Here is a 14,676-nt window from a genome sequence, read left to right on the forward strand (position 1 = left end):
AAAAAAAAAAAAAAAAAAAAAAAAATCTGCCAAACTATTTTCCAGAGCTGCTCTACATTTTACTTTCCTAGCAGTGTGAGGGAGTCCCTATGTCCCACATCTTTGCCAAAACTTGCTATGTGATATTTTGGATCTAGTTATGTTTTATTTGGGATGTCATGTCTCATTATGGTTTTGATTTGCTTTTCCCTGATGATTAATGATGTTGAGTTCTTTCATGTGCTTATTGGCCATGATTTTTGGAGAAATGTCCATCCAAATGTTTTGCTCATGTTTTAATTGGGCCATTTGTCTCTTTGTTGAGTTGTAAGAATTCTTTATATAGTCTAGATACAAGTCCCTTATCAGGTTGTCTTTTTGTGTGATTGTTTCCTTTAAACACAAACATTGTTAATTTGGTAATGGTCCATTTTATTCAGTTTTTCTTTAGTTTCTGCTTTTGGGTTTTTTCTCATTCGTTCGTTCATTCATTCATTCATTTATATTGTGTGTGTGTGTGTTGAGGTAGGGGTCTCACTTTAGTTCAGATTGGCCTTGAACTCACTGTGTAGCCCAGGCTGTGTTCAAACTCATGGCAATCTTCCTGCCTCATCCTCCTGAGTGGTATTACAGGCATGTGCCACCACACCCAACATTATTTTTGGTATTATCCAAAATTCCTTTGCCAAATTTAGGATTCTAAAATTGTACTCTTATTTTTCTTTTAAGAGATTTATATTTTTTCTTTTCCATTTAAATCTTTGATCAATTTGTAGGGTTTACTTTTTGTTTGTTTCATTTTGTTTTTGTTCTTTTGAGATGGGGTTTTGCTATATATTTCAGGCTGGCCTTGAACTCACTATGTAGCCCATAAACTGGTCTTAAACTTGCAGTGATCATCCTGCCTTAGCCTCTTGAGTATTGGGAATACAGGTGTGTACTACCACTCCTGGTTGGAGTTAGCTTTTTTTATGGTCTGGTAACCTCATTATCCAACCTTGTTTGGATGGTACTGGGGTTGAAACCAAGGCTTTCACACTGATCAACAGCCCATCCCCTTTATTTTATTTTTTATTTTTTTGGTACTGGGGATCAAACTTGGGTCCTTGGGCTTGCGAGGCAGGCGCTGGAACCACTGAGCTAAATCCCCGGCCCCAGCCCCTTTATTTTTTAATACAGGGTTTTGCTAAGTTGTTCGGCTTGAATTTAATTCTCCTTGCCTCAACCTCCCTGAGTGATGGGATTACAGACATGCATCATGCTCTGCTAAACTTTGTTTGAGGCAAGCGCTGAAACCACTGAGCCAAATCTCCAGCCCCTGCTAAACTTTATTTGAAAAGATCCTATTAAATAATATTTGTACTCTTTCTAAAAATCACTTGACCATAAATGTATGGGTTGATTTCTGAACTATTTTTTTATTGATCTATGTTTGCCTTCATACTGATGATGATGTGTCGAATATTTTTGTATTTGTAGTAAGTTCTAAGATTGGGAAATGTAATTTCTCCTACTTTATTGTTTGTTTGGATTATTTTGGCTAATGTAGGTAATTTTCAATTTGGTATGAATTTTAAAATTGACTTTTCAGTGTCTACAAAGAAATCCACAGGAGTTCTAATTATGATTGCATTGCCTCTGTAGATAGGTTTGGAGGGCATTGCCACCTCCTATTAATATTGAGACTTGTAATCATTAAAGTCTTTGATTTGTGTTTCCTATAGGACTTCTCTCTCATTGCCAGAGTATTGGAGTGAAGCCTGTCACAAATCTCTGAACGTAAAATTCAAATTTCAAAATTAGTAAAGGAAAGCAGTCCTGTCTTGGAATCCATTTGGGATCATTAGTTTCTTCAAATAACAAATGCAGTCATTTTTATCACCTCCCTTTAGTATTGGGGATTGAACACAGGACCTTTGCACTGATGCACTTCCCCAATCCTTTTTTTTTAATTTTTAAAATTTTGAGACAAGATCTTGCTAAGTCACTTACTTGCCCAGGCTGGGCTCAGACTTATGATCCTCCTGCTTCAGGCCCTCACAGTGCTGGGATTACCACCCCATGCCCCACATTTGGCAGGGGTTGTTTTCTTAATTTCATTTTTGGATTCCTTCTTGCAAGTGCATAGAAATATATGATTTTTGTATATTAGTTTTGGATCCTGCAATTTTGTTAATCTCATTACTTCTACGTTTTTCAGTATATTCCTTAATATTTCTATATACTTATATTTTTATATCATCTCTGAATAGAGATGGGTTTACTCCTTTCAACATCAGTTTTCTAGCTTAGATGTAACAAAGTACCACAGACTGGGTATCTGAAAGTCTCAGAAATGTATTCTCTTACAGTTCTGGAGTCTAGAAGTCCAAAACAATATGTGAAATAGTGTTGGTTCTTTCTGGAGCCTGAGGGAGAATCCTTCTGGTGTTTCTGGGGCTGCCTGGTCATTCCTTGCCTTGAGGCACTATAGCTTCAGCCTGTCCTCATTGCCACTGGGTGTTCTCCCTGAGCTGCCCCTGTGTCTTTTAAGGACACCAGCTATACTGGATTTGGGCCAACACCAATCCAGTATTAGGGCAGGAGAAAGAAATATAGGTAAAAGGGAGACAAGGAAATTCATAATTTTAAAATTGTACTTTAAAAACATTACAATTTAAGTCCGAGTGTGGTGGCAAATGTCTGTAGTCTTAGCACTCTGGGAAGCTGAGGCAGGGGTATTGAAAGTTGTGCCCAGCCCGAGCAACGTAGCAATTTAGCAAAATCTTGTTTCAGCATAAAATAGGGTTAGTTAGGGATATAGCTCAGTGTAAAGCCCCTGGATTCCCTTTCAATGTTTCCACAGTGTACAATAAATACAAAGCTTTCAGTAAATATTAATTTATTTACTGGTAGAGGCCACGATTTGGGGTTTTGTTTTTGCTAGTTTTTTCTTTCACATCTTTCTTTTTTCTTCCTTTTTTTAGTGCATATTGGTTATACAGATTAATGAGTTTCATTTTGGCAGATTTGTACATACATATAACATGCTTTAATCATCATCCCACATCAGTTTAAAGTCACCTAGTAGTGTAAAAAATCCTGATGGTTTTCATTGGATAAGAACTGGCAGTAGATTTGCCTAGGGTAGAAAGATTATGAATCTGGAGAACTATGGATAATTAACTGTATATAGCATATGATTAGAATTATAATTTGCATATAAGCAAAAGGTAAAATCAAGAGAAAGACAAAAGAATTTAACTTTTATTTCTGTGCTTATTTCTGAAATCTTATGAATACTTTCAAGTTAAGAAAAAAGTTTTAAATTAATTTTAAAAAGTTTTATTATTGTTAACTAAAAAATACAGAAAGTCCAGTAAGGTATAGTGCTTTTTGAGAAAAGGACCATACGATCAGGGAAAATACTTAACATAGTATCTTTCCTCTTTTAGGAAATGACCACAGGTGAACATACCCAGGATGAAGCAGGTAACTATTTACAGGGAAGCTGCTAGAACTGCTTGGTTAGCACCAGCACAATGCTCTCACAGTGGGACAGTTAGAGAATGAATCAGTTTGCAGGAACATTCGGTAAAAAGAGCCAGCTGTTGATTAAATTGTCTCTGTGTTAAACCTAGTATATTAGTCACCTTCCCATTGCTGGGACCAAAATACCTGAGGCTTATAACTGATAGGAGGAAAGATTTATTAAGGCTGGAGCTTCAGTCTGTGATGGGCTGACTCCAGGACAGAATCGTTGTGGTGGAGAGGCATGGCAGAAGAAAGCAGAGTCAGAAGAGCCAGGTGGGGAAGAGGCTGGGGGCAAAAACAAACACACCCTTTCAGATCACATCCAGTGACTCATCTCCTCTAGTCAGGCCCCACCTCCTATCAACACATTGAGCTGTGAGCTCATCAGTGACTGAATCCACTGATGAGTGCAGCACCTCATGATCCAGTCACCTTCCAAAAGCACTTGATATGAAGGTGAACTGAGTTAAATGTATAATTAAGTATTTGTTAAGCATTTCTTAAGTGTTTTCAGTGAGTAAAAATAGCCAAGAGTAAAAGTGATGCTTTTTAAATTAGTAGTATGTGTGTGTGTGTGTGTGTGTGTGTATGCTGAATGAAACACTACATTAGTAAGGACATAGAATACAGAGAATAGTGACATCATTATTAGAAGAAAAACACCTGAGTTAAGAATCTGTTTTAGGTAAACCCATTTCCATACCCCTTCATCTGTTTCAATGTTGGTGTGTTTCTTCACAAGGTACCAGTGATGGGAGTACAGAAGCTGCCATAACCTTACTTACAATGGGAGATCTAGTGCTGCAGTCGGGGATGAGTACTGAACAGGGTGATGGTAAGAATGGAAGATAAGTCCTGCCCAAGAGAAACTTTTTAACTATTAAGAAATCATGTCCAGGGCCGGGGATTTAGCTCAGTTGTTCCGCCTCCTGCCTCGCAAGCACAAGGACCTGAGTGTGATCCCTGGTCCCAAAACCAAAAAAAAAAAAACAAAACAAAAAAAAGAAATTATGTCCACACATTGAATAATAAGCCTTTTATGTTTGAAATTATCATCACTATTGTTTTTCTAGAAGAGGTAATATTTGTGTATGATTCACCCATTATTTTAGCTCTGTTAGGTGTAGTGGCAACCATTTTGAGATAGTGAACATGGTTTATTAAGAATTTATATTCATGGAATAGTTGATTAGTGAATTTTCTATCTTATAAACATCAGTGGTTAATTGAGCTCAGTGATTATTGACCATTTTATGTTTCTTTAGCAAAGGAGTTGCTGCTTGAAATCATGACAGATACTCTCTGAAGGGTAGTAGGAACCATGAAATAAGCTGTTCTAATAGTTTGGACAGAGCTAAAAAAGATATGGCATATATTTGAATGAAGTAGAAGCTGGTTCTTACTATTATCTGCATTGGTTGGATAATTAGGCTTACTGTACAATTGACTGGTAGTGACTGACGTGTCATGTTGTTATCCATTTTAGTTGTTAGACCTTTTTTACTTTTTTGGCACAGTGCTAAGGGTTGAACCCAGGGCCTCACACACACACATGCTGGGCAAATGCCTTCCCACCCCCAAGCCACATCCCTATCCCTCATTATTAGACTTTAAATTTGTAGCCATGTATATAAAGAAAGTCTCTGATTTGTGTCCTGTATCAGGCTGCTTTCTCAGTAAGAGTCTCAGTAAAGCCTGTCACAGATCTCTAGAAGATAAAGCACAGCCTTAAAAAATTTGTAAAAATTAGTAACTAAAGGCAGTCCTATCTTTTTTTGGGGGGGTACGGGGGATCAGGGATTGAACTCGGGTCCCTGCACTTGCAAGGCAGGCGGTGGAAGGCAGTCCTATCTTGAAATCTAGGGTTGTATAGTTCCTGTAAGTAACAAAGGGAGTCATTTTTACCTTTTTAATTTATTTTTTAAATACTCCTTTTGGTACAAAGAAAGGAACCCAGAGCCTTTTCCCTTATCTACATCTCCAGCCTTTTTTATTTTGAGACAGGGTCTTGCCAACTTGCTCAGGCTGGATTTGAACTTGCAATCCTCCTGTGTCAGTTTCCTACAGTACTGAGATTACAAGGCACACATCACCATGCCCAGCTTCATTTTTACTTATAATAACACGGGGTTTCAGTCTTAAGAATCAAGCTCATTACAGGCCAAATTCAAAATATAAAAAATGACTTTAGCCGGGCATGGTGGTGCATGCCTATAATCCCAGCACTCGGGAGGCTAAGGCAGCCTGAGCTACATAGTTCCAAGTCAGTCTCAACTACATAGTGAGACCCTGTCTCAAAAAACCAAAAGAAAAAAAAAAAGACTTTATATACAGTATTTAAATTTGGAACCAAAAAAGAACAAACTTTAATAATACAGAATGTTGCAGTTATTAAATGTTGAAGAATTGATTTTATTTGGATGTCTATTTATATTGGCTCAATTTTAATTTCCTATTTTTTTCTGCAGTAGGACTATGTGTATTTCCTGATGTTCATTCAAAGGATAAAAGTCATATTCCTTTTAGCCCAGATAATATAAGTCACAAAATTGTTCATGAATGTCAAGAGCTTTCTTCACCTGTCATTACTACATCTCCTGCATCTGAAGAAGACAAGTATGTATCAGAGAAACAGAATAGAGAGGAGGTTGGATTAAAGGAGAAAATAATGGAGAACACTACATCAACCAGGTTAATTTTAGTAGTCAATTAATAAATATAGTTGGTCCTATATCTTTAGTCTGTAGCTTTGGTAGGCAAAGCTAATTTCTTATACATTAAATTCAGGATTCACTTATTTAGATTTTAATGGGTTAATGGTTTGCATATTAAAATTATACAGTGGTACCTCAATTCATGAACTTGATTCTTTCCACGATGCTGGTCACAAACCAAGTTGGATGAACACTAACTCAAATTCAATGGTTAGGTTCAGTGTTAACCAGGAAAATTTGATTCTGTTCTTGTCCAGTTTCGTTTGTGAACAGAATAGTGAAGAGAATTAAGTGTGTGAACTGAGGAACCAGTGTACTCTGTTTCATATGTCTTTGAAGCTTAATGCAGTAGATTTATATAAGTGTATAATTTCATAAATATGGTTTAGAATTTCTTCTCAAGACATCCAGTAAAGTTATTAGTTATTTTAGCATTGAATACTTAAAAAAAAAAAAAGAAAGAAATGAATGAATACTTAGCTGGCCATAGTGGCACATACCTATAATCCCAGCACACTGGGAGGCTGAGGCAGAAGAATCCCAAGTTTGAACCCAGCCTGGGCCATTTAGGGATTTAGTTGCCCCATCTCAAAAATAAATAAAGCGGGGAAAAAATGAGAACCAAGACCTGTCATGTAAAGGTACAAGATCCCAATAATGAATGTAACTGTACTGTATACCTAAAATGTACCAATAAACTCAATGAGGGAAAAAAGCAAGCAAGCAAGCAAGCAATCACCAGGCATATAGCTTAGTGCAACAGCCCTGGGTTCAGTCCCCAGTGGTGAGGAAAAAGATAAAAACAAAAAACACCTTGGGGCTGTGTGTGTAGCTGATTGGCAAAGAAATAAACATTCATGGACAGTGTGGTCCATGATGGGCAGCACAGGAATGTATCAATGTTAAAAGAATTTTTTATTTTTAGAATGAAAGAATTCTTGCATAATTGCTAAATCTCTCTTGTTTCTTCCCTTCTAGGAGTACAGCTTCTAAAGTGGACAGTAGTTTGCAAATTACAAGTAGATTTGTCAGGCCTGAGCCAGATCTTCAGGTATTAGTGACCAGCAGGGTTGGTGCTCACCAGGAAGTTTGTGGTGTATCCAGAGGGGAAAAAGTGGAAAGTCAAAAAGGTAAATTTTACTGTTTTTAGAAGTTACAAATTACTTTGGCATAAGAAATTGCATTTGCATTTCAAGAAAACATTCAGTTGTTAAAATTATTTTTAATTACTGTAGAAAGTTTCTGAAAAAGTAAAATAAGCTATAAAATAAAATACATCCAACAACTGATTTTAGTAATTGGTACATTTTGTTGTATTTGCTGTATTTTTACTGTGTATATGCTGATGTATGTGTATACTTGAATTCTCTAGCATATGTCTCTTATCAAAGTGTATATGTAGTATCTGTGGCAAATAGTAGGTTAGTGCCCATAAGGCACGGAATTACAAACAAAACCTCTTCGCCCTTAGTCTGCAGCCTCCTTGTCTCACAAGTAGTGGTGAACTGCTATTAATGGTCTTTTTTTGGGGGGGTATTAGGGATTAAATTTAAGGTCTTTGTATTCATTCATATCCCCAGCCCTTTTTATTTTTATTGTATACTTCCAAAAACATTTTATACACATGTAAGCAACTAAATGAGGCATGTATGTACATATAGCATGCATACATTCACATTTATATAAACACGTGTTTGTGTATGTGTATTTCCTTTGGAAAGAATGAATATGTACACATGCTATAGCATACATAATGTTCAGTATCAGTTTTGTAATTGCACTGACAAGTGACCATAGTTCATGGTGATATATTGTACAGTATTCTTAAAATGTAGAGAGAATAGATACTATGTGTTTACCACAAAAATGCTAACCGTTGAATTAATATATTTGTTAATTTAACTAGATGTAACCGTTCCAAAATGTATATACAGCCATACTTTGGTATTGCTTTGAAACTCATGGAATTGGTGAATTTCAATGTGACGTTTTGCCCTGGCACTTAATTGCTTGTTTGGTACTTGCTGTGCAAGCAGGAAGCTGTTAGAGTCCATTGCCTCATACTGCTACCCTTTCTAGTCAACACAGCTTGTTTGGTATTTGCTGTTTTTGATGCTCATCATGCCTCCCAGAAACCAATGAATAAGAAGTGAGTAGCCAAGTGTGGTGGCACATGTGTGTTAGCCCAGCCCTCAAGAAGGCTGAGGCAGGAGTATCTTTAAATTGAGCACAGTTGGGCAATTTAGCATCATACCAAGACCTTGTCTCAAAATAAAAGATAAAAAAGAGATGAGGATGTAGCTTAGTGCAGAATCCCTGGGTTCAATATTCAGTTACCCCTCCAAGAATATTTACGTATACATACATATTTATTGTATTTTATTTTTTAGATAAGATGCCATTATGTAGTTCAGGCTGGCCTTGAACTCACTACATAGCCCAGGCTGGCCTTGAACTCACAGCAATCCTCCTGCCTCAGCTTCTTGAGTGCTGGGATTATAGACATACACCACCATGTCTGGCTGCTATGTATCCATTTTTATGTGGCATATATTTTCATTTCTCTAGAGCTTATACCTACAGGTTTAATTGCTTGGTCATATGATAATTCGTTTTAACCTTCTTTGGGAGTGTTTTGCATTCAACCCAGGGCCTCATGCAGGCTAAATGCCTGCCACAGAAGTACATTGTTTACCCTATTGAGGAGCTATCAAACTCTTTTATTTATTTATTTATGTATGTATGTATGTATGTAGGTAGGTAGGTACCAGGGATCGAACTTGGGTCCCTGCACTTGGAAGGCAGATGGCGGAACCACTGAGCTAAATCCCAAACTGTTTTAAATATGTACAGTCTTATTTTTATGTATCAGTTAAATAAAATGTTAGGCAGGAGGATCACAAGTTCAAGCCTTATCTGGGAAACCTAGTGAGACCCTGCTGAAAGGAGAGTGGAGGAGGGAGGGAGATAAAAAAAGGAGAAAAGGAAAGGAAGGGAGAGGTAATAGTGCCCCTGGGTTCAGACCCCAGTACCATAAATTGAAAAAAGGGATATTGGCACCAGTTGTGTTCTCACTAATAATCTGAGTTTCAGTTTCTCTATATCTTTACTTTGTGTGTGTGTGTGTGTGTGTGTGTGTGTGTGTGTCCTTTTGATGATTAGAGTTATCTTGGTGTGAAGATGTATTTCATTGTGGTGGAGCTTCTTGTTTTATTATTTTATTATTATTTCTGTGGTACTGCAGATTAAACCCAGCAGTGCCCTCCCACTGAGCTATATCCCAGGCGCCAGTCCTGTTTTTGTTTGTTTTTTATTTTAAGACAGGATCTCATTAAGTTTCCCAAGCTGCCTTCCAACTTCTGGTTCTCCTGCCTCAGCTTGTTGAGTAACTGGAATTATAGGTGTGTACCATTGCTCCCAGCTCATTGTGGTTTTCATTTGTATTCTCCTAAGAGAATATCTTGTAATGTGCTCATTTTTAGAAAAATATCATCTTTAGAAAAATAGCTCTTGAAATCTTTTTTTTTTTTAATTGGTTTGTCTTTTTATTATTGAGGTAAATGTTTTAGTTCATGGTCCTGGGTTTAGTTCTCAGCACCTGAAAAAAAATTTAATATATTGTACCTTCTGGATTTTGTTTTGTTGTTTTTGTCTTGCAGTGTTGGGCATTGAGCCCAGGGGGCTCATTCATGCAAGGCGGTTGCTCCACCACTACACTACATCCCTAGCCCTCCACCTACTTATTAGTGGTTGCTTTCATTTTTTGATTTTGGTTTGTTTGTTTTGGTACTAAGAATTGAACTCAGGACCTTGCACTTGCGAGGCAGGCACAGTACCACTGAGCTAAATCCTTGGCCCTCTTTCTTTCTTTCTTTTCTTTCTTTTTTTTTTTTTTTTTTTTTTGGTACCAGGGATTGAATTTGGGACCTTCTGCTCGTGAGGCAGGCGGCAGCACCACTGAGCTAAATCCCTGGCCCCTCTTTCATTTTTTTAATGGTCTCACTGTATTGTGATATAAAGTTGGTCCTTAGTCCTGCTTGCTTTTCTACCCCACCTTCTTGGCTGAGTGCCCAACCCCCTTGGGTGATAGTAAGGGCAGGGAAAGCTGTGCAAAACGTTGGCTGTCAGAATGAATTGAACTCATGCTTAGAAAACCAGGATAGTTAGAATCATCTTTTGCTTGTTTTACCTTTTCTTGTTTCTAGGATTCCCTTTGAGCCAGCAATGCCTATGGTACCATGGGCACATGCAGTTTGTTGACTATTATGCTTCCTTGAGCAGCATCCCGAAACTCTTAGGCTACAGGCTCAGCTTCTTTATAGAAACCTTTTCCTTTGTGATGTCATGATTTGCTTCACAGCACCTTTCCCAAAACCTTCATATATTCACCTCTAATCCTCATGTGACGTAAATTTTTAATTCTGTTACCACAAAGTAGGGATACAGTTGCTATAGCAGCCTGAAATAGTTGATATACCTGATTCATTAATCATCCATCCAATTCACTGTGGAAATACCTGTGTCTAGAACCACCCTTCTGCCATGTGAATACTCTTGAGTTTTGGATTTAGGGAAGTTTGGGGGAGGAGTCATTGCATTACTATCTGTGTTGTCAAAGAGGATGTGTTTCTAATACGAAGATTTTAGTCGTGTTATTTTGAACTACATCTTAAGTATGTTTTATTTATTTAAGAAACTGAGAACACTGCTTCCAAGGCAACAGAATTAGAAGATAAAAACCCTGGGCCAGTCAGGACAGAAGAAAGTCAGGAGCAGAACCAATTGTCATGTGTACAGGATATCAAAGGGACCAGTATTTCACAAGAAGCAAACCCAACTGCAAGGTAAAAGAGGGAAGAAAGATTCTGGGACTCTGCTGTAGCTATAGGCTCTGGCTGTAAGAATTTGACTGAAAAAGAATTCCATTGATTGAATATACTTTATAGGCTCAAAACCATTAAATTAGGCGATCTCTCATCCATCTAGCTCTAAAAGTACTTCTATAGTTGTTTGCCTGATTACAAATGACATACTAATACTAATATTCTCTTTCAGAAATGAGAATCAAGAAGAGAGCTCCCAAGAAGTTCAGATGTTGCCAGTTGCTCCTGTTCTTTCCTCTGAGGCAGGGCCTTCCACACTTGTTTCCAGTGGGGGCTTTGGTGAGAATTCTGAGCCTCTGATAAAGGATGCTAAAGGAGACAGTATACCCATACTTCATGTGCCTGAGGTAAAAGAATGTAGACTGTCACAAGGGGTAGCAGATGTGTCTACCCATTAAAAAAAAGTTAATGTATAGTTTTCATATGATAAACTTTACCCTCTGTTGTGTTTGTGTGTGTGCACATTCATTTTATTTATTTATTTTTTGGTGCTAGGAGTCTAACTCAGAGCTTTATGCATTTTAGCTAAGCTATAACCAGCAGTGCCTCAAACATCACCCCTTGAGAGTACCATTGTAAAAGTTTCTACATGTGCAGAGTCTTGTAACCAGTATATGAGTGGTTCATCACAGTAATCACTAGTGCCCTTTGATATTCACCTTTCTCTCACATCACTTCTTTATAGTCACCAACCCATTTCCTCTGTAGCTTTGCCTTTTTCATGAATGTATTGCAATTGAATTTTAATTAAATCTGTCTTTAGTCTCTGGAACATAGAGACAGAAGAGCTGTTAGCCAGCTTTATTGTGAAAGCTTTCAAAAGGAAAGTTTTATACACAGAAAATGTGTTTTGTACACAGAGTAGGCATTTTTTGAGATGTCACTACTACTACATGTCTGGCACTTCCAGACAGTGGGAAATAAATCTGTGGGAGACAGATGAATCATTCCTCCCCTCCCAATACCAGGGATTGAACTGAGGACTTTGAGCTTGTGAGGCAAGTGTGGCACTGCTGAGCTAAATCCCCAGCCCAGAAACAGGTGACTTCTTTTTGTTTTGTTTTGTGTTTTTGAGACAGGGTCTCACTATATAGTTGAGACTGACCTGGAACTCACTATGTAGCCCAGGCTGGTCTCAAACTCACAGTGCTGGGATTACAGGTGTGTGCCACCACGCCCGGCTAACAGGTGACTTCTTAAACTCAGTTTATGATACAGTATGATAGGATAGATTCTTTAGGAGTTGCCTCCACTGTAATTAATTTCTGGGAATGAGACCCAAGCATTAATATTCTCTTTTAAAAGTTCTCTGGAAAAGCTGGGCATGGTGGTGCATGTTTGTAATCCCAGCACTCAGGAGGCTGAAGTAGGAGGATTGCTGTAGTTTTAGGCCAGCCTGAGCGACGTAATGAGTTCAAGGGCAGACTGAACTACATAGTAACTACATAGTGAGAACCTGTTTTGGAAAAAGAAAAAAGTTCCTTGGGCACATTCAGTAGCAAGGTAGAGGAGTGGCACATTAGGAGCCATGCTCCAGGAGTGAAAATGGTGAAGTTGATGAGAGCTCAGCCATATAGATAGCTTCTGGTCCCAAGAAGCATCTGAAGTGAGTAGCAGCTTCAAAGCATGAATGCTGGGTAAATTGACTTGTGTGTTTATTCCTCATCCATCCTGTGGTCCCCACAAGCTGAAGGAACATCAGCTTCTTACCATCTTCCTAAGGAATAGACTTAAGTGTGCCCTGACATGAGATGAAGTAAAGAAGATTTTCATGCTGTGCCTCATTAAGATTGATGGCAAAGTCTGAACTGTTATAACTTACATGTGGGTTCAATGGGTTGTCATCAGTGTTGCCAAGACAGGAGAGCATTTCTGTCTGATCTGTGACTCAGACAGATGGGTTGTTTTGCTGTTCATTCATATTGCACCTGAGGAAGTCAAGTAGAAGTTACAAAGTGAGAAAGATCTTTGTAGGCACCAAAGGAATCTCTCATGTGGTGACCCATGATGCTCCCACCATTGGCTACTCCGACCCCTTTATCTAAATGAATGATAACAACCAGATTGATTTGGCATCTGGCAAGATCACCAGTTTGATCAAGTTTGACATTGGTAACTTGTGTGTGGTGACCAGAGTTGCTGACTTGGGAGGGATTGATGTGATCACCAACAAGGAGAAACATCCTGGCTCTTTTGATGTGGCTCATTTGAAAGATGCCAACAGCACTAGCTTTGCCACCTGGCTATCCATCATTTTTCTTATTAGTAAAGGCACAAGCAATGGATTTCTCTTCAGCAAGGAAACGGAATCCTCCTCACCATTGCTGAGGAGAGAGATGAGGCTGGCGGTCAAACAGAGGAGTGGGTGAAATGGTCTGTAGGTGACATGTTGGAGCAGTCTCTGTGCATAATTAAAGATGTAGAGAATGATTAAAAAAAAGTTTCCTGAATGAAAGCATCCTTTAAAGAACAAGTATAAATGAGTGGATTAAAGGGAAAAAAGTATGAAAAAAAACAGGTGTGGAGCAGTACAACATATTTGGGATTATATATTGTTTTGAGTGGAATATAAATGAGGAAGAGATGAAGTTAGAAAGATGGCCGGCAAACTAGGCCAAACCTGTAATCCCAGCACTTTGGGAGGCAGATGTGGAAGGATGACAAGTTCAAATCCTGACTGGGCAACTTGGTGAGACCCTGTCTCAAACGAAACAAGAAAGAAAGGGGTTGGTGCTGGGGATGTAGTGTGTTCTTGAGGTCAGTCCTTAGTATCCTACAAATAAACCCAAAACTAGAAGGAAAAAAAAGGTCATTTGCAGACAGGTAATATAGGGATTTTTATGACTTGCTAAGGAGTTTGATAGTATCCATGTTGTGAGACCTCCCCAATGTTTTAACTTTTGAAATAATTTCAACCAGAGAAAAGTGACAAGAATTTTCGAACTCTTCCATATTTTTTCCCTTGGATTTATTAAGTGTTGAAACGGAGTTGCATTTGTTTTTCCCTTGCTGTCCATCTCCATGAATGGATGAATGGGTGGATGGGTAGATTCTTTGAAAAATTGAACAATTTGAAAATTTCAGACATGAGCCTTCACTCCTAAATATTCCATCTTGGTAATAAGAACAAGGTTGTTCTCTTACAGAGAAGTGATAGTCCTTTTCTCACCCTAAGTATTACCATAGTATTTAGTATTTCTTCACTGATACTACTTAATATACAGTTTCCATTCAGGTTTCCTCAGCTGTTCCAGTCATGTCCATTATACTTTAATTTTTAAAAACAACTCAGGACCCAGTTGGAGGTGTCACATTGTATTTTGTCATTTCTTCTTCTTTAATCTAGATGAGTTCTTATTTTTTCTTTTTATGGACTTCACATTTTAAACAAACCTAGGCTGGTCCACAATCTGGATTTTTAAAAAATTGCCACCTCATTATTGCATTTAGTTTTGGGACAAGATTACTACATAGGTGATGTTGTGTTTTTCCCCTAACATCACATCAAGAGACAAATAATATCAGTTTGTTCTGTTATTACTGTTGTTGACATAGCATTTGGCTAAAATGGTACCTGCCAGATCTCC

At 38.0% G+C, this 14,676-nt stretch overlaps 1 protein-coding gene across 1 annotated transcript in view; it reads left to right on the forward strand.

Annotated features, from left to right (window-relative positions):
- The window catches only part of Bdp1 (B double prime 1, subunit of RNA polymerase III transcription initiation factor IIIB), a gene marked incomplete at its 5' end in the record, with an annotated part of 106,928 nt that overhangs the window by 76,327 nt on the left and 15,925 nt on the right, over window positions 1–14,676 (forward strand). Inside the window, 6 exons of the mRNA XM_010637356.1 lie at window positions 3,414–3,450; window positions 4,235–4,327; window positions 5,961–6,183; window positions 7,185–7,336; window positions 10,900–11,050; window positions 11,262–11,436. Of these exons, the coding sequence (XP_010635658.1) occupies window positions 3,414–3,450; window positions 4,235–4,327; window positions 5,961–6,183; window positions 7,185–7,336; window positions 10,900–11,050; window positions 11,262–11,436 (831 nt within the window). The remainder of the gene's footprint in view (window positions 1–3,413; window positions 3,451–4,234; window positions 4,328–5,960; window positions 6,184–7,184; window positions 7,337–10,899; window positions 11,051–11,261; window positions 11,437–14,676) is intronic.

This window comes from Fukomys damarensis, unplaced genomic scaffold, assembly GCF_012274545.1.
Source record: "Fukomys damarensis isolate Sample0158 unplaced genomic scaffold, DMR_v1.0_HiC HiC_scaffold_1, whole genome shotgun sequence".
Taxonomy (NCBI): domain Eukaryota; kingdom Metazoa; phylum Chordata; class Mammalia; order Rodentia; family Bathyergidae; genus Fukomys; species Fukomys damarensis.